This window comes from Kryptolebias marmoratus, linkage group LG1, assembly GCF_001649575.2.
Source record: "Kryptolebias marmoratus isolate JLee-2015 linkage group LG1, ASM164957v2, whole genome shotgun sequence".
Lineage (NCBI taxonomy): Eukaryota > Metazoa > Chordata > Actinopteri > Cyprinodontiformes > Rivulidae > Kryptolebias > Kryptolebias marmoratus.
The window spans coordinates 25,054,933-25,073,818 of record NC_051430.1 but is presented as its reverse complement, the minus strand read 5'-3'; the positions used below and the strand labels follow the sequence as shown (position 1 = coordinate 25,073,818).

Genomic DNA, 18,886 nt, shown 5'->3' with positions numbered 1-18,886 from the left:
TTTTGCACATGGTGAACTTGCAGGTCTTGGCACACATGGGTGGTGGCTGTGCTCAGTGACTCATGTGGCGCCCAGTGTCTGAAACTTTCGTCAAACGTCTGGCACATGGTGTGTGTGTGTGTGTGTGTGTGTGTGTGTGTGTGTGTCATTGTGGCCGGTGACGCTCGTTGCTCCAAATTACCCAGTGGCTGCTGATTGGCTGTGTGGACGATGAGACACAGGTAAGGGCCAATCAATGAACCTGACGGAGGAAACAACACAGTGTGAGCAACTTCGTTACCAAAAGGCTCTAACTAACTTGTTAAGATCACCCCCAACAATACCTTGCACTTGCGTCATTAACGAGTGGAAATGTCTTATTATTGGCAGCTCATTTGGAGCAATCGTCAGAATGAAAGCTGGAAATCATTCACAAAAAAAAGGTGCTTTTGGCAGTTTCTGCATTCCATTGACCCTTTTAAACAAACACTAATTAGCATCTTTAATTAACCTTTTTAATTCAGTTTAGGAATTTGTTAAACTGAGGATTTAAAAATCTTTGAGGCAAATGATAACAGAATGATAGCATCTCAGTCACCCTGAAGAAAAAAGTTTACTGTCATTAGATGGAATTTTATTTATAATTAAAGGCCTAGCATTCCTTGTAAAATTGTGGCAGCCATCTTGAATTGGGTTGACTCCAAAGGTTTAGACATATATCTAATCATTACTTTATAGGAGTTTGATTAAAATCCATTCAGTGGTTCATGAGATAATTTTGTAACAGACAGGGTTGACTCCAGTAGTTGTTGCCAAAGTTGTAAGCAAAGATCTTGTGCAATGAGCAGCATTTTGGAGTCTGTCTTGTGAATGACTCCCAGCTACAACCACATCAAAATTTAGCACATTTGTAAAGTTGACTGAGTTATGTCCATTTTTGTGTGACAGCCATCTTGAATCTTATTGACTGTAAAAGTTAAACAGTTGCAGACTTAGGCAAAAAGATTATTGTCTGCCGGGTGATAATAAGCCTACTTTTAAGTTTCCAAGACCATAAAAAACACAGCTTGATGTGGAAAAAGTGAACAAAACTAGATTTCAAATAAATGTCCATCATGCTTATTGTTTTCTGACAGGAAAACTTTGATGTAGTCATGAGTGCGTGGTGCGTTTGGAGATGATGATCTCAGATGTCATTGACCAACTTTGTGGCAAACAGACGCGAAGCTTGTTTCCGTCTTCTTTGGAAAAGGCGGGTCTGGTGATATTAAAAAGCCTGGAGGGGGGCACGGTTGCTCAGCTCAGCTTGTCCGTAAACAGAATGACAGAAGTGATGCTGTGCTTAATGCTGCACAGCATGTCAGTGTTGTGTTGGCTTGCCCTTTGTTTTTTCACATACCTCATCACCGGAATAAGCTGTGGTCAGTGCTTAATCACCTTAAGGGCGGTCTGTTAGATACGACCTGGCTCAGTCTTTCCAGTGAAATTTAATTACACACAATCAGCAATGGAATTCTGCAGCTTTGTTCTGTAGGTTCGGTGCCTTCAAAGAGTTAAATAATGTTGCAAAAGTAAAAGTGAGCCAGGATAATAATTAAGAAAAATCTGAAAGGGGCTCACTGCCAGTCTTGTAAAGATGAGATCATTGTGCTTTGTCAAATAATTTTATTCAGCTAGACTGCCAAAGGTTGGGGCTAATGAAAACTGCAGCTCCGGCGCAGTGAGCATTTCAAACAAATGTTTGTTTTAAACCCGACAAATGTCCTAATAAAAACTTTCTCCGGGGTGCCAAATGAAGACGAATGTGCTTTAAAGTTTAAATGTGCAGCTGCTGCATAAAAGAATCAATTGCACAATTAAATTTAGAATCTTCAAACGGACATAATGTTTTCATTTATGTTGGAAATCAGAGATATTTGTCAGAAGTGAAAGGGGACTATTCAGATGTTAGAGATTATATGCACCTGGGTGACTGTGCTGTAATCTCTAAGGGTGGGGGTTATAATCTATTTATTGTTACAACTCTGTGTGGACATGAACAATTCTGATTCACTTAAAAAATGTCCAAAATTGGTAAATATTTAACGCCAATAACCTCATGAGAAACTCAATAGGCAAAACTCTTAATTGCAGAAGTGCAGCGTCTGCAGGGTTTATGGTGTGCACACAACAAAGACACAACTGGCAACTATAAGCAGCACCTTCTGCATTGAAAGCCAGTGTGTAGAAGTACTTCAGCTTCTCTGAAGTTAAAGGAAAAAAAGTTACACTGACAAGAGCCACTATATATACGGTTTCACTCAGAAGAAGAGAAAACTTCTGGTCGTTGCTGCCATTTCTAAAACCAGAATCTCACTGCTGCAACTGCTGGAGACTAGTTAGCAAACAGCATTCGTGAAAGAGTTTTCAGAATGTCTTGAAACAGTCACGAGGCTTCTCGATAAATAATAATTATTACGAAATAATCTAATTCTACCTGTCTTTAGTTTTAAAGTGTACTCCAGTAGATTAAACCATAAACTTGGAAGTGGCTGCCAAAGAAAACACAAAAAGGGCAGAAAGCAAGTATGATGAGGGCAACAAATAAAGTGCAACGGCTAGAGTACCGTTTTCCAAGCCGCATACACGAAAATAGGTCGTGGTTTGCAACCAATCGCTCATCGATTGGTTGCAAACGCTCAGGACTCTGTGGGGTCGTGATAGAACATGATGATCCCATGTTGAAGATATACCAACACAGCTACTCCACAGTGGGACCAAAAACTAAGTGGTGGGGAAGATGGTTCTAATATGTGATGAATGGACAAAACCACATATCTTATCACTGTACTCAACATTTTGACTCCTTTTCTACATTTAGTTCCCAAAATGTTGTTTGAATGAAAACTGGTTTATGCTGCAGTGTAGAGCAAAAATATTTTAGTTTCTTTTAGGTCTGAGAGATTGTATGCTCGTGATTTTGTTTGAAATCACATCACAGCCCTCTGATTTATATCATATCGTGATCTGCCTAAAGATTCCCACCCCTAGTAATCTCTGTCTCAAAATATTTTAAAATAAAACAAAAATTGTCAATTACCACCCTTTTAATGACAGCATGACAATCTGCTTTTGCCGTAATTTAGATCACATTTCTTCCCTGTGATGTTGGGCGAGCAGATGAGACTGCTGGAGGTACTTGCGCAGGATGGACACCAAGAAAAGCAGACAGGAGGCCGTGGGGGGGCTCAGCGGCTCAGCGGCTCAGCGGCTCACTGACCTTGACAATGGAGTCTCAGCCAGTGACTCTGATAGCTCTCTCCGATAGCGTCTCCCGCTCTCCCTCTGCCCTTTTGTGTGTTTCTTTTTTTCTCGCTATCTCTCATTCTCTTTTCCACTCATCCCTCGTAAGTCTACCCTTCCGGCCACGGCAGGCAAAAACGCACCACTGCCACCTCTCTGCTGCAGCTCACCACCCCCCTCTCTTACCTCATGTCTGCTCTTTTTCCCAGACAAGCGGGTTTAAAAAGTCAACTGCGTATTGAGCCGTCTAGACTGAAGCTGGTCAGCAGCCTGCCCTCCCCGCCCGCAGCTCCCCTCTCCAACCCCACACTTGGGAGTTTCAGGCTACAGTTGAAAAATGGACATGCAGCATGTGCTCTCTTATTTCTCGCCAAGTGATAAATGGCTTTGTGGCCACATTCTACAAACATATTGACCACAATGTAGCAATGAGAGCCAAGCTCAAGTTGACCCTGGACAAATCCACAAACACTAACAGGTCCTCTTCCCGTCCCATGGGACATGTTTACTGACACAGTAATTGGTCATTTCTTTCATCCTCTGAATACATAAAATTCTTAGTTTTTTCTTGTGTGTTTGTATGTCTGTCTGTCACTAAAATATCTGGTTAACCACTGGATGAAATTTAATAAAAACTTGCAGAATTATAGTAATCATTGTCTGTAAAGCTACTGCTGATTAACTTTTGAAATCAATTGGATTAAAGATAGCCACCACAGCCATAGATACTGGCATAAAATTTTGGATAATAATAGCTGAGAGTCATCCCCAACACACATGCTGAGCACTAACAAATTAAACAAGAGCTTTGTTTAAAATTTCACAGCAAATGGACCTCAGCAAACACAAAAATGTTTATAACTCTGCCAGTTTTACAGTTTTCAGGCTAAAATCTGATGTAGTCATAGCTGAGAGTCATTCACAACACATACTCTCATGAGATTGTGCAGACTCTTATTTTTAAGGTTTCATTATAACGGCTACAACTCAGCATAAGATATTCTTAGTGTAAAACTCTGGCATGAAATGAGGCGGGCGATATGCATTCAATCACAGCTCTAATGGTTGATAACCACAACAAATTCAGCCAGGGCCTCTCTTTCTTTACAAGGTGTTGGCTTTTTCTCCAGATATGTAAAATACAAGTGTGAACTTCCTTCTCTGCTGCCTGCTTCTCTTTTGATGTTCAGTTTTATGAGTAATTTCTAACGTCCTGTTTTAGGCCCCAGTTGCAACGAACCGATTTACTTTCGCCACGCTTGTCTCGGCCGTAGTTTTTCTGTAAACAACAAGCAAAGCGATCTGATCGAGAACGGAAACGGAAATCTGTTCGCCGTCCAACGCTTTTGTGTTTCGGCAGCAGCAGAGAACTAAATGCCTCTAAAGAATGCTCTAAACTCTGAAATGTGCTTGAAATGAAGGATCTTATCTGACACAGACATGTCTGCAATCATTAAACACGAGCTGCAGAATATCCGGCGGAGTTTGCGGGTGTGTTTTTTGTGGCCTGCTGTCAGTTGATTAGGTGAACTGTATGGCACCCTGAAGTGTGACATTCCATGTAAAGCAGCACGTGATAGTTTTTTAAGAGGTGTCTCCAGCCGGCCGGTGGCCCCCACCGTGTGCAGTTAGATGGCTCTATTTTCCCTGTTAAACGCAGTGTTGACAGCTTGATTTTCCAACAGAACACTTGACTCTAACAATTACGCTGTGTTTAAATGACAGTCTGCCTTTCAGCCTTGCATCACTGCCGCTCTTTGTGGAGTTGAATAATTTAATAATGTAACTTAACACAGTTTGTCTGAGCCTAATGAATCCTACTACGTTAACAGTTATTGGGTTTGTGGACTGCTCGCTGAGTTTAATCATGAATACCATGTGATACCACAGGTTTTGTCTTTTTATACCCTTATAAAAGTAATAACTTAAAGAAGCTGAAACAACTTGTATCTTGTACAGATACAACATGATAGATTTTTCCTTTGCGTTTTGTATGCGAAAGGTCCATCTTACTCATGTTCTCTCATTCCGTGTTGAAAGGAGGTCAGGGGTTAGTTATCAGCTCTAAAGGTGATGAAACAAAAGTGCTCTAGATGTCATATTCACATTGGAAAACAAAGAGTTATTATTATGATTTGATACATTATGGTTTATTTTACGTTTTAAATTTTACAGTTTTTCAGGGTAGCATCAGATCAGACCAAATTACTGAGAAAAAGAGTCTACTGATTCTTTAGCTTGTAAATATTGGCTTAATGAAGATTTTTGTTACTGTAGCATACACTCTCATAGTGGTTATTAATGCTTATTATTTGTTGTTGATTTTTGCTTGTTTATTTGTTTGTTTTTTTAAGTGGAGTTGTGTGGATTATTTATGGATAGTCAATATCTAATCTGCAGTAGACAGCTGTCAGAGAGATTTCAGTTTGGAGAATCAGGGAGGTAGTGTCATAAAGGTGTAAGGTCTAAGGTAGTGTCTTACTGGGCTGTGACTGTGGGAGACAAGCTGGTGACTCAAAATTGGGAGAAAATGGGTAAATGTTCAGTGAATCCTGAGTGTTGGCAACTAAGTGACCACTGAGCCATGCAGACGTGTTTTGTGCGGCCAGTTTGTGAAAATCCCAGCTTATTTTTGTGTGAATGGCTTGCAAAGCTGTATTCTAACCCTTGCACATCATTTGTTCCCCACCTCCACCCAGATAATATTTACTGCAACTTGCTTTGTACCCGCCTTGGCTGGAGTAAGCTGTAGAAATGTAGAGAATATTGTAACATACCCAAAATTCACACAACAAGACTGAGCCTCAGCGACTCTCACAGCAAAACTGGGAACATTTGAAGACATTTTGGAGACTCCCTCGAGAATGCAGTTTGCCAACAAGTTGCCAGCAGGCACAGCTCGGTGAGATACTGGCCTAACTGCTACTTAGAGACGGGCCCATTTCACAGAAAATGATTGCTATGTAAAACAACTTAGACCTTAAAAAATGAGCACTTAGTTGATTTTTTTTCAATCCAGAATTTGTGTCTGATACTTATCTGAACTGTTCTGTGTTTGACTCAAAAATGATGCAGTAACAAAACCCAATAATAATACTATTAATATAAAGTATTTACTTGAACCATCATGGAATTTTTAAGGCTTGAGCTGTTTTACCTGTAGGAAATTTGCTCCTAAATGGGTTCTGCTCTGAGTAACGGTTAGCTTAACGCCTTAATAAAAGTTTCTTCCCGATTCTCCAGATCTGAGATCAGTTTGGCTCCTGTGTACTGCACGTAGGTATGCCAAATAACCCCACTTCAAAAACGTGAACTAGCCTCTGTTTTCATGTGTGGTTTGTGAGTGATTACAAAATAACTGCCTGCCCTGAGTGTCATAAGAGATCTTACAGAGATGTGTTCAATGTTTCTTCTGTCCCATCTTGGGAGATGAGGTTTGGAAAATCAGTCAAGATGTATTTACTGATTACCCTCTGGAGAATGTGCCTTAGACCTTAGAAGTGCAATATGTGAAGTTACTTAGAAAGGTCTCATTTTTTTGGTGATTTATCTCTCTTACATCTTTGTCTATCCCGCCTGTGCTCTCTTCCCGCCCACCTTGATCTCTGCTTTCTTTCCCTTTCCCTCCCAAACCGCCTTTCTCCTCTTGTCATTCCTGGGTCGGTGGTCCGTCCCTGTGGGAGGTTAAGGGGCACTGTGGGTGAGAGGGCAGTCGGCAGGTTGTGCGGGCACTGTGCACGCCTTTTCTCAAAGCCTGCGTCAAAATGCTGCTGAACCCTGACCCCAGCGGTTCCTCACGCTCAAAATCGATGTGGAAAACTCAATTCAGCCTGCCAGACCCTATTCAGGACTGGACTTTTTACTGGAAGAGAAAAGAACACCCCCCATCCCAATTGTGGCCAGCGGCCCTCCTTTTGTTTGCTGGTCAAGAAGGGTCGGACGACCGGCCGCCACTAGCTAGAACAGGACTTCCGAAAATCCTATTCAGCATGTGATCTGACCCCCAGGTTCCAGGTCTGACTCACATGGATCAAACGCTGGGAATCTCTGGGGGTCCTCTTCCATTGAGTTTTTCATCCATTGAAATGTACCCTTTTCACAACTCAAAATGACTGATTTTTCTTTTTCTTTTTTTTAAGTTTGACGGCGCAGCACTGTTTTACAAATGTGGGACTCCTAGAAGATTCCATCCAGGCTCTACAGAAGTTTGTTCTTCTTGAATATCTTATTGTCAGTGGTCATTGGGTTTATACACAATTAGGCAGAAAAAGGAGCGAATGTGGGACAGCTTTCATCCTTTAGAGCCGTGGTATGAAAGTGTTAATGTGTGGCAGCTTTTGTTTGAGCCTGGCTGCAGTATTGTGTGTAAGCACTAAGGATTTTTAGGATTTGATTAACAACAGGCAAAAGCAGTTCCCTGATTGACGAAATTATTCATTTATAAAATAAATACTTTAAAAAAAGTACACTGAATCTTTGGTTTTACGCTCAAACTATAAACGAATGTGGCCATACACAAAGACACCATCGATGATTGGACTTTGCAGAGTTGTCCTGGAAATGCTGGAATTTATTATGGGCCGTGTGTTATGAACAAAGGCAGTGGTTTTATTATATCCTTCAGATCACCATTAGGGCTGTCACTTTTAATAAAAAGTTCAAACATTTGTTCCACTGTGGGGAAACGTTGAATTTCAATGACCCGCTCAAATTCAAAATTTACATTCTGAAAGTGCTTCAGACCAAAGTTTATATAAACAGTTTCTTCAGACGGTTAGAAGTTTGCCTTGTGATCCAGCAGAAGTCTTTCCGTATCAGTTTGACCTAATGCCCTTTTGACCTCTTAGGAAACTCAGCTAACCATTATTTGTTTGCCAAGAAAATAGTGGAAACAAACTATCTGTCCCGAGAAAACAATCACAGAGCCTCTGCATTCTATTAAGTTGAAATATTTTTGGATTTATGATGGACTAATGAGACAAAAGAAGGCCTGTTCAGCTTCATACAAGATCACATAAGTTTGCAACAACAAAAAATCTGGGGTCTGATCTGCACATAATAGAAGCTGGGTGGTCACTGACATCTGCTTACTGACTTGGTACGATCAGCTTTAGCTTTAGAGATAGTTAGATTCAATTACAAACATGTTCGTACAGAAGAAGAGTTTCACAAATGTTTGATAAAGTGGAGTGGTGACAATGACAAAGTGCCAAATGTAACTAGAATATACCATTGCACAAAGTACAGCTCCGCACTTTACTACAAATACTAAAAACAACACTAATGGAAAACAAGAAAAGGCTGCGTGCTTCTCAGGATACATTTTCTTTATTTTGTCACATTTTGGTTGGAGCATTAGATGACCGTGTCCCCAGAAATGAACACTTGATGTACTTAAAGTGATAGTTCAGATAGCCCATGGATAGGCTGTGTGGTCACTTGGTTGCAAACATTCAGTTCAGTCAAACTGTAGCTGACAATTTCTGTATTTTTTTTGCAATTTCGAGTCACCAGTGAGTCTCCCAACAGTCGCAGATCTGTTAGATTGCACCTTTAGGGCATGTAAAAATTAATAAAATATCATTTATTTGAACTGCATTTTGTGAATACGGCACTGCAGCTTAGAATTACTACAATAAATAATCGTCATACCACTCACAAATGTGCATATATACAACCAAAACCTATGTAAAAATGTGATCATTAAGAGCTAATGGAGTTATGCATGAAAGACAAAGTTGTAACCTTGAATTTCAAATACTAATGTCCCTAAGCATGTGAGTGTGTGTGTAATAGCGGGTGGTTTTGTGTGATTGTGTGCACAGACTCCAACTTGATGCATGGTTTAAATCTTTTGCAGAAGGGGAGCACTTTGATTGTAATGCCGCGTGCTGTGTGCTGAAGCAGGGGCCTGCTGCAGCTTTCAAGCTGGTCAACTGTCAGGAGTGGAGCGTGAAAGGGGGGCCTCAGAGTGAAAGGAGTGGAGGGTCCCATTAGGGGGGTCTTGGAGGAGGGGTGGCTTGTGACAGACCTCCTGGGCTTTGAGGGCCCTCTGTGTGGGCTTCTACAGCAAGGCGGCCCTTCAGACGAGGAGGACAGAAAGGGCGGGCTCGAGCGAAGGTGCCGGCACATTGGCCCCTGCAGCAGGGAGCGTGGGCCGAATGCCAGCTCACCCGTTCAAATCCCATAGACCAGATGTTGCTTGTCAGGGGGCTTTTGGCCTTTAATAAATTGAGTTACTCTATCTGTAATAAGGCAGGGCATACATGGGCACTCTGTCACCCGCTACACACACACACACATCCAACATATTCTGCCCTCTTAAACTCTTAAACTTATCGCCCCGTTTTACAAAACCTGGCAAAGTGGCCATGACCAGCTACTGAGTCTTACCAGTTTTTTTTTTTTTTCTCCATCCTTCTCATGAGAGTAAATTTTCTTCCTTGGAGTAAAAAGGATTATAACCCTCCATCCTGAATATTTCTCCCTCCTTTAAAGACAAACCTATTATGTCAAGATTTTGTAGAAACTCACAAAATGCGTAGCCATGTCTTCTGGGGTTCAGTTGGTCATTTTGATTTTAACTGTTTCTCTGTTCAGCTTGCTGCCAATCTAAATAACCAGAATTTTGATCGACTACGCTGATGTTTAAAGCAATAAACTATGTTATTGTAAATTAGACAAGTTACTCACCTGTAAAACAGATTTTTTTGTTTTTGATAACAAGATTCATCATAATCATTGGATAAACAAACACAGAAACATTTCATCACAGTACAGTTCTACTGGAGTGCCTCTAACAGACTTGAAGTGTGGATTATTTATTCAGAACCGCTGCAAGAAATCTGAAATTAAAGCATCTGTGCTTCTAAAAACAAAGTGAAACAACCTAACTGAATGGAAAACCTTTTGTGCACTTATTTTAAATATATGTTTTTAAGCTTTTAAATGCAACAGTATTGTTCCAAAGAGCAGACAGCAGAATCTGTAAGCGCGTCCCTTGTGCATCTTTGATTTACGGCACCTCTGAGGATGACTCTAATCTGGCAGTGATCAGTTACCTTTGAAGAAGAGTGTTCTGCAAGTGAATCACTTTGAACCTGAACTGAACTGAGCCCAAGAGAGGAGCTCTGGTCTCACCTGAGTGGAACAAAACAATAAATCTAAAGGCTGCTCGGGGTTTCTACTGTGACACAGGGACTTGGATTCCAGGGTGGCCTCAACTTTTTTTTTTTTTTTTTTTTACAAGCTTGCAAGGCCTAAACTATTTCCACAGCAAATGAAAGGACTAAAAGAAAACTGATGCACTTCCAGTCTCTTGCTTTAGTCTTTTTTTGTTGTTCTTCATGTACATCATAGTTGTGTTGCATGTTTCTTCATAAGAATCTGCATTGCTCAGGGCATCTTCAATCAACATCAGTCTGAGACATCAAGGTCTTTAAATGTGCACCAGTCCTCACTGATTATTGGCTTAGTCATAGCATACCAAAATTTCTGTCTCCACCATCTTCAGAAACACAGTGTGCATAGATTTCTTGTGTTTAGATGGGGTTTTTTTTTGTATTTCTGATTGTTTTGATTATTTGTGTTTTGCTTTTATTTACTAAGTGTAGAGAAAAAAGAGACACATAAGACAAAAGTGGAGTTTGACATGAAACAAAAACCAACCAGCTGGAGGTCTAGCTTTGATTTTTCTCCTAAAGATGGCCAAAGTAACTAGATATTATTTAGGGTGTGTTTTTGTTTATTGACCGCTTTACTACTTGCTATTTTTAGCACTACAGCTTATGAATAAAACCCTTGAGGCCTCCATGAAGAATCGTCACAAGTTGGCATTAGGATGGACATTATAAGCAAAAACACTCATTGCATGTGTTGATAATTACTCAGTTTTTCTTTTAATGTTTTGGGACCCCAACCCCTCTGGTCCTGTCGTCCCCCCCAGGTCAGCATACCAGCCACCACTCCAATCATAAGTCCAACTAACAGTAATTCATGTTTCTCACAAATCCATGCTTATTTTGTCTTTTACTTATACAGGGCTTATTGATATATCAACACAGCAGGCTGTTTAAAAGCAGAGAAAGCAGCCATAACAAGCTCTAATCTCAGCTTTATGATTTGGGACCTTTGTCTTTTGCTTAAAAAATGACTGTGTCCACATGGTTGGGACTTGCAGTAAATTAAATCCTCTGATGAAACAGAGACATGTGTTCTGCAGCTAATTCTTCTAGCCAGGGATCTTTATATTCCTTCTTTTCCACCGGTCCAGTCAAACAACAGGGAGTGAGATGCACATATTCTGACAGTAAAGTTAAGCTAGCTTGTGACAGTAGTTTCCATTTTGTAATCCTTTCAAAATAAACCACAATGACAGAAACAGATGATAGGACTGAGTTGTTTTTTCTTTTCTTTTTTTTTTCTTTTTTGGGAGGGGGTAGGTGTTGTGTCGAATAAAGCACCACAACTGTTAGAAAACAACATAGTGGGTCAGCGCCAGGTGCCAGTGGGGGGAAGAAAAGAAAACAGAATCACAGACCATTTTGACGGTCACATTAAAAAATTTGAAAATCACTTCCCATCCCTTGTTGACACACCAACATTTCAGTAGTAGCACTGACTTCCTCCACAGTCCAGTACAAAGATTTGTTTACAAATTAAAAAAAAAAAATTGTAAGCTTAGACGATTTTTATAATAGCTTGAGCGGCCATTACATAGTGGAAATGTATGTTTCAATCCAAATATCAAACAATCTTTTAATGAAACTTCTATAATTGTTACAAAAACAACACATATTAGCCTGTCAAAGAAAAGAAGTCAAAGAGTTTTGTAGAAAAACACCAAGAGGTTGTACCGTTTCTCTATACAGTATGCCTCACTGATGGCTAACACTTTCACTGAACAGGTGATCAGGTCATTATATACCTTGAATAAGGCCTGAGACAGTAATCCCCTAAGATGTAAAACCTCGGGTCCATAACTGAAGGTGTTAGACCCTTACTTAAATGGGCTTTAGGCTTTACTTACTTGGCCTGTAGGCTGTTTCATTTGACACCTCCTACAGTTTGAGGTGCAGTGTTTGTTTTTTCACTGGCTTCCTAAGTGTTCCTCTCCTGGGGACCTCCAGGCTTTCTCATGTCTTTAAGTCTCTTTAGGTAAGCCGGAAAAAGCAAACAAAAGCACATCTATTATAAGGTGAGTGGATCTCACGTTACCCTCGCGTTTCAATGCAGTCGCCAGTGTGGGCCACTTTCCAAGTGACTGATATCTTCACAGGGGCCAACATGTCAAGGGATGGTGTAATTGATTGTCTTGGATATTTGAGTATGCCACTTTCCCTTGTCGAGAGACCCCCTAATGCTTCCTTCTCTGGTTATATGGCTTACGTGTAGTGAGAGGTTTTGACATGAAGTGAAGCTTGATAGACGTGTGGTCATAACACGTTTCAAAACAGGAAATGAAGGCCACATTTTAGACTTGTTCTATATTAATGTGAATATATTCAGATTTTGTTTAGCACACCTTTTCTGGATTCCCAAGGTTTGGAATAAAGAACTTTTATTTTTTATTTTTTGTAAAATGCTGCATTTGATTCAAATAAAAACCTGTAGGGTGACATCATTAGCTGGCTTCACATAACAAGTTCTGATTACTGCATAAGCTAGCCATTTGAGTATTTTTTCCATCAACTACTTTGTTTTAACTTAGTGAATATAGCTGCAAGGCAAAATTACAAGCAAACATTTCCTGCTCTTTTTATGACTTGAAAAGGAAGAGAACTGTTTATCTGATACGTTTCAATTTAGTTTTGACATTTTTTTTTCCCAGGTTTTTGGAACCTAATGCATCTATCAGAACTGGACTCCACAGAATAGTTTGTCCCAGATGAGAAATTAGGAGCTGACAGTACAGGTCATTTGGTTTTCTTTTACAGAGCTTTTCTGCTGCAGGAGTTTATCCAGCAACCATGCATCTGTTCCATCTGGCTTTGCCGTTAACTTCTGCTGGAACTCACTTTAGATTTCCCAAGTTTGTGGACATAGCACGAAGCCACTGAACCACAGTGAGGGCTTTTATCAGCATGATCCTGAACATGGTATGTTAATGTCACTCTGCCTTGGACCTCTGCCGCTGTGGTCTTACGAAGGCACTTAAACAAGAATTACTCAGCACAAACCTAACTGCGTAAATGACAGTATGGAACATATAGTGCACTGATAAAATAAAAAGAATGTTCTTTGTACAAAATTAGACTTTTCGTTATTTTTTTCCCCATAATGCCTGTGTTGCAACAGTCAGATTAAATCTTGAGTTTAACCACAAGACAGAGACACTGTCTGGACTGAGCACGCTACAACTCTCAGTATGAGCACAAAAAGCTTTTTTGTTGTTGTTGTTGTGTCTGAGTTCCATCCTTTGATGTAATTGGAGATTTGTTGTGTAAACCATGATGCAAGAAGTTACAGCTTAAAGTGAGAATCGAGACAGACGAATGAACACATTTAGGATTGGTGTTTGGTGCTTTTCAGAAAATTAGCAATTAAAGAATATTTCCATTTGAGCACCTTTACCATGTGTTTTCTTCTTTAACTCTTTAAACCATTAGAACATGAGGCAGATTTGTCTAGCAGAACTTGGCCTTTTGTCCAGTCAGACCTTCTTCTGGTCTCTGTCTGCCTCTGAGGTTAGTTTAGTTGGTCAGGAGGACAGAATAGAGCTCTTTTAATTCTGCCAGGTTATCCTCCTGACTTGGCAGGATACCGGCAGTGACCATCTTCATGTTGAAATCTGGCATTAATCGTGGAGCCTCTGAACGCACGTGCACTCAGGAAACCTGAGGTATTTTTACCCGAGTCGGAGATTAAGCTTACCTGGCTAACTATAAACCTACTGGGTCACAAATGGTCAAATTAAACAATTCATTATTGATCGAACTTTTTCCACAGACTTGTTTTCCAGAAGGTAATTTCCCTACTGTCTATTTTCATCAACACATAGAATTTATGACAGTTTGACGTGATTATTTCTAGAAGAAGCTCACCAACAGCCAAGTTTATTTCAGTTGCTAGCCCACAAATATCCCAGATACAGATTTAGGTAACTTAACCCAACTTGTTCGGCACCTCTCTTCCATTCAGCGGTCAAATAAGCCGCCTGTGTGACCTTAAATAAATTATAGCCTCCATCATCACTCCTGTATATCATGGAATATTATCCAATAAGTTTAACTGTACTGTTAGTTATTTTAAAAACAGGTCGCATCCTTTTACATATAGGAGGTGAAAATATCTTTAAAAGCTCACTTGAATTATTTTATTGGAAATCTAGCTTCGGCTCATTCTCAGACGCCAAACTTTTCTCTCGGCTCAAACAGTTTGTACACTAACTAGTCTAGGAGTTTTGTCTCTACCAGAAACCGTGCAGGCTGGTGGTTAACATCGCTAAACTCCAGCAGCAGGAACGTTGTCGTGACAAGACTTTTTTTTTTATTGGACACTTGTGTGTGTAAGCCTCTTCTTCACATGCACAAGGCGAGGCCCCCGGTCTGTATGACCTAGAAGAAGCTAGACTGGATGACCCAGTGGTCATCCTAGAAGCCATCTGGCAACACACGTCTTGTGTGGCTTACCCATCCCACTGCCTCGCACAACTCCTTAAGCAAGCATAAGTGCGCTTAGGAGGACTTAATCTCAGAGAAACTGGTTTGGGCCACACTTGTTGACTGTTGTTGTGGATACACCCGGCTAGAAGGTCACGGGGTTCCTTTCAGGCACGTAAACTGAGACAGTGTCTCTGACAGCCTGACCTGTCCGTCTGCTGTGGGATTTAAATCTCTGGACTGGTTGTGCCTTGTCATGAAGGTGTTCATATCATCTAATCAATATATAAAAGGGTAATAATTTCATGTCTATTAGCCGAGTTAGTCCGTGGTGTCATCGATTGGATGAGTTGTGTTTTGAGCAGATGCTCTTGGGTATGTTCCGCTGGCCCGTGAAGCAAATGGGAGAAGCAAGAGAAGCCCGAGCCTGTCTGCACTTGCACAGAGGTTACTCTTGGCCTTTTGACTGTCTGCCGGTGCAGGGGCCAGTGTCTTCCAGAAGAGGGCCTTGGCTACAGGCAGGCGAGTAAACCAGCCAGACAGGCAGCCAGCCACATCGTCTGCAGTCTCGGTCTGGGGCTACAGCCTGGACTAGGGCAGCTCAAGTTACCCAGACAGATTTGTTAACACTGTTTGGGTCCACTCAGCTTTCTAGCCAGGCTTCTGAGCCAAACGCGGCTGAGGTGACTTAATCTGTCATTAAACTCACATTACACCCGAACAGAGACTCTGCTCAGGGGGGCAGAGACGGCACTCACTCCTCCACTCGCTGGCACGGCTGGCTGGGTTCAGGCAGACACAAAGAATACATCCCCCCGTTCCTCCGCCCTCCCATCCTCTTCATGCCACACACCATGGCACAGCTTGACAACCCAGCACAGTCTAGACGAAAGCAATTTCACTTGAAGTTGAAAAGTCATTTGGCTGTGCGATTGGCATCCTCGCGGAGTTCTTGGTGTTGAATATATTCTGCGGGTCTGTGTGCTGCTTTTCAGAATACTGTGCATTCTTAGGTGTTGTTTATATTTTAAACATTGATAAGATAAAACGGGTAAAATGAGATTGATGTCATTTTTTTGAACACACACAGACAATGTGAAAAAAGATCAGTAGAAGAAACACTTCAGGAATGTGTAATCTGTCTGTACAATTTAAAAAACTGAAGACGATTATTTTTTTATTCCATAATGTTTGTGTCTATATTTAGGTAAACTCTGTCACCTTTGTGTTTCTACACTTGATATGTGATGTAGTTTAACAAAACCTCTATCATAAGCATGAAAATAGTAAATAAGTTTTTGCATCTTTGACATTAGTATCATTTTGTCTTTTTTCTCTGAGCTGCTGACAGTAAACATTTGTCTTTGTGCATTTGTCACTGGCTATCAGGCAAACAGGAGGAGATGGCTGAACTCTGTTCACATCAGGCAAAAGAAAAATTGCTTCCATTACTCTCAGCTTGAAAATGTCAGAATCCCTAACAACCTGCAGTACCATCAGTGGAGGTCTAAGACATTGTTTCCTTCTGCCGAGGTTTGTTTTTACGTAACAGCTGGTTCTGGTTCCTCCCCAAACCTCGCTGCGCCCCCACCGTCGAGAGTTGCCAAAAGCCAACATATGAACTTTATAATCAACTGTTACAAAGAGCAGTGCCAAGTCAACGTGCCAAATATTTTTCACATGAAGGCGCTGCTTTGTTTCATTTAGGCTTCATCCATTTAACTTTGTTCCTTTCATTTATGGCTTTGCACCGTTCTCAAGATAGAGCCGAGACATTAAAGCTGATTTTCTCTCCTAATTGGCTGAAATGAGGTGACACTGATCTAAACAGATCTTTAAGTCTTACGAAGCATACACGTTGTTAAAACACGGGGTAAAATGTACTTTCTCAAGTTACCTGGTGAAATATTTGTGGAGAAAAGGTGGAGATTTACAATAAACGGCATATTGAGGACATAATTGTTTTTTCTAATAAATCTCATTTTTTTACTTCTGATCGTGTTAATGAGCTTTTACAACTCTAGTAACGCTCATTGTGTTTTTCTCTACAGATAAAGAAGTACTTTGAGCTGGAGCCTCTGGCCCGAGGAAAACGTTGGATCCTGGAGGGCAGCGCCGTCGACAACATGGAGGCTGTGAAGGAGAGCTTTGGTCAGTTCATTACTCTGCTGGAGGACAAAGACACAGAGCCTGCAAGGATATGATGCTAACACGCGTTAGCAGCGAACAACCACCGCATCCTGCTGGTGCCCACGTCCACACACACAAACACACACACCCCGAAGCACAAACACAAACACAAGAAGATCAGACCAACGTTGGCCGCTCTTTGAGATGTATCTGTCGTTGTCCCCCTCACTGCGCTCATTGGAAAAGTCTTCACGAATCAACCACCACAGACTGACCGAGAAGAGCCACCGTTCAACCCCCCCTCACACACACACACTAACACACACACAAAAAAAAACCTCAAACTTGCCAACAACAGAAGTCTTGCTTACCACTGTTTGTGCCATTGTGATGCGATCAAAGTCATTTAGGACATTTAGCAGCTCTCTGTTCATCATTAAACATTACAACACACACATTTGCACTTTGATACACACACACACACACATACATAATAACTTTGTGGAGCCCAGATTGTCTAAAGATGCGTTTAGCATCTCCACTAATTACTTTGCAGGATGTTTGATTAAGCATGGCTGTTGTTGTGTCCGGCTGTAATGTGTGCCTCTCCCTTTGACTCGGTAACAACAAAGGCTGCTGTGTAATCGGAGGTCGTAGTGCAGAGCCCCGTGTTATGTACAGCAGTTACCTGAATATCTAATCTGAATAGTGTAGTCTGTATTATGCAGATGCAAACGAGCATAATGCTGTGTAGCCTCCTGTGCAGCCATATACACGACGACAAACTGAAACTGAGCGCAAAGCGAGTCCGTTTGGACCGAGTGGGAACAAGTCTGAACGTTTTATAAATGTGCAACTTAGGTTCTATTTTATAGCTTTGTATGTTAACCTTGTAAAACAACACTCAGATTTTTTATATGTCTTTCATTCATATGTCAAATTTGTGATTTCTTTTCTTTTTTTTTTTTTCAAATCAAAAAGGAGAAAAAACTAGTTGATTGAGCTGGATGTAGCCACAACATGTGGACATGTTAATGAGTTTTATGTCTTTGTAGTGCTGAGTAAATGTCAGGTCTGTTTTTGTTCTTTTTTTTTTTTAATTTGACATAACCACATAACCTCTCAGCACTGGTTGGTGACTGCAGCTTCCCATCAGGGTGGAATACAAACTATCAATCAGCCGCAGCAACAGCTGCATCTGACACGTCCCTGTCCGACAGCCTAATGCCTTCCAACTGTCTGGAGACCCCTCCCTGTCTGCTGTTTATCGTGGACCCCTGCCCCTTCGGTCCAGCTCAGCTTCATGTTGCCATTACAGCTCAATGTGTTTTTTTTTATTTCTTTTTTTTTAAATCTCAAATGTCATTTCAGCCCGGTGCCCTCACGTGGACCCCAGATCGTCTTCATTGTGCCGCAGGTGTTCCTTTATCCCCCTGAGATGTGTTTCAGTAACAGATTATATTCAAACTATGTTGGGGTTTTTTGTCAGTATTTTGTCCGTTTTCTAGAGATTTAAACACTTTTTGTACCTGATGTGAGAACTGAGTGAATTAGTACATGTGTCTGTATGAATGCAAAATAAATCTCTCAACCAGGGATGATACCGGTGTTGGATTTTTATATCACCACCTCGCAAAAAATTGCTTTTTTTATTTAATCATGCAACTCTCAGATGTTCTTTAAGCTTCATTTTGACGGTTTTTACTTGTTAAACTGTCTCTGAATGAGAGTCTGAGTAAATATGTGCACAATACAGTTTGTTCTCTGTGTAGCAGCATCAAATCTATGATTCTGTGTATTCCTGAACATATTTCCTTCAGTGTCTCTGATTTGTTCATTAAGGTGAGCTGTTGAAATCCGAGACGCAGGAAAACACAGATGAGCCAAGACGGTTC

General features: G+C 40.9%; 1 protein-coding gene across 2 annotated transcripts in view; it reads left to right on the top strand.

Annotated features, from left to right (window-relative positions):
• Window positions 1-18,587, top strand: part of arl15a (ADP-ribosylation factor-like 15a) — a 91,188-nt gene extending 72,601 nt beyond the window's left edge. For both annotated transcript variants that reach the window (XM_017412265.3, XM_025005135.2), the window contains exon 5: window positions 16,913-18,587. In XM_017412265.3, coding sequence (XP_017267754.1) covers window positions 16,913-17,065 — 153 coding nt within the window. In that variant the 3' untranslated portion in view covers window positions 17,066-18,587. The remainder of the gene's footprint in view (window positions 1-16,912) is intronic.
• The last annotated feature ends 299 nt before the right edge of the window (window positions 18,588-18,886 follow it).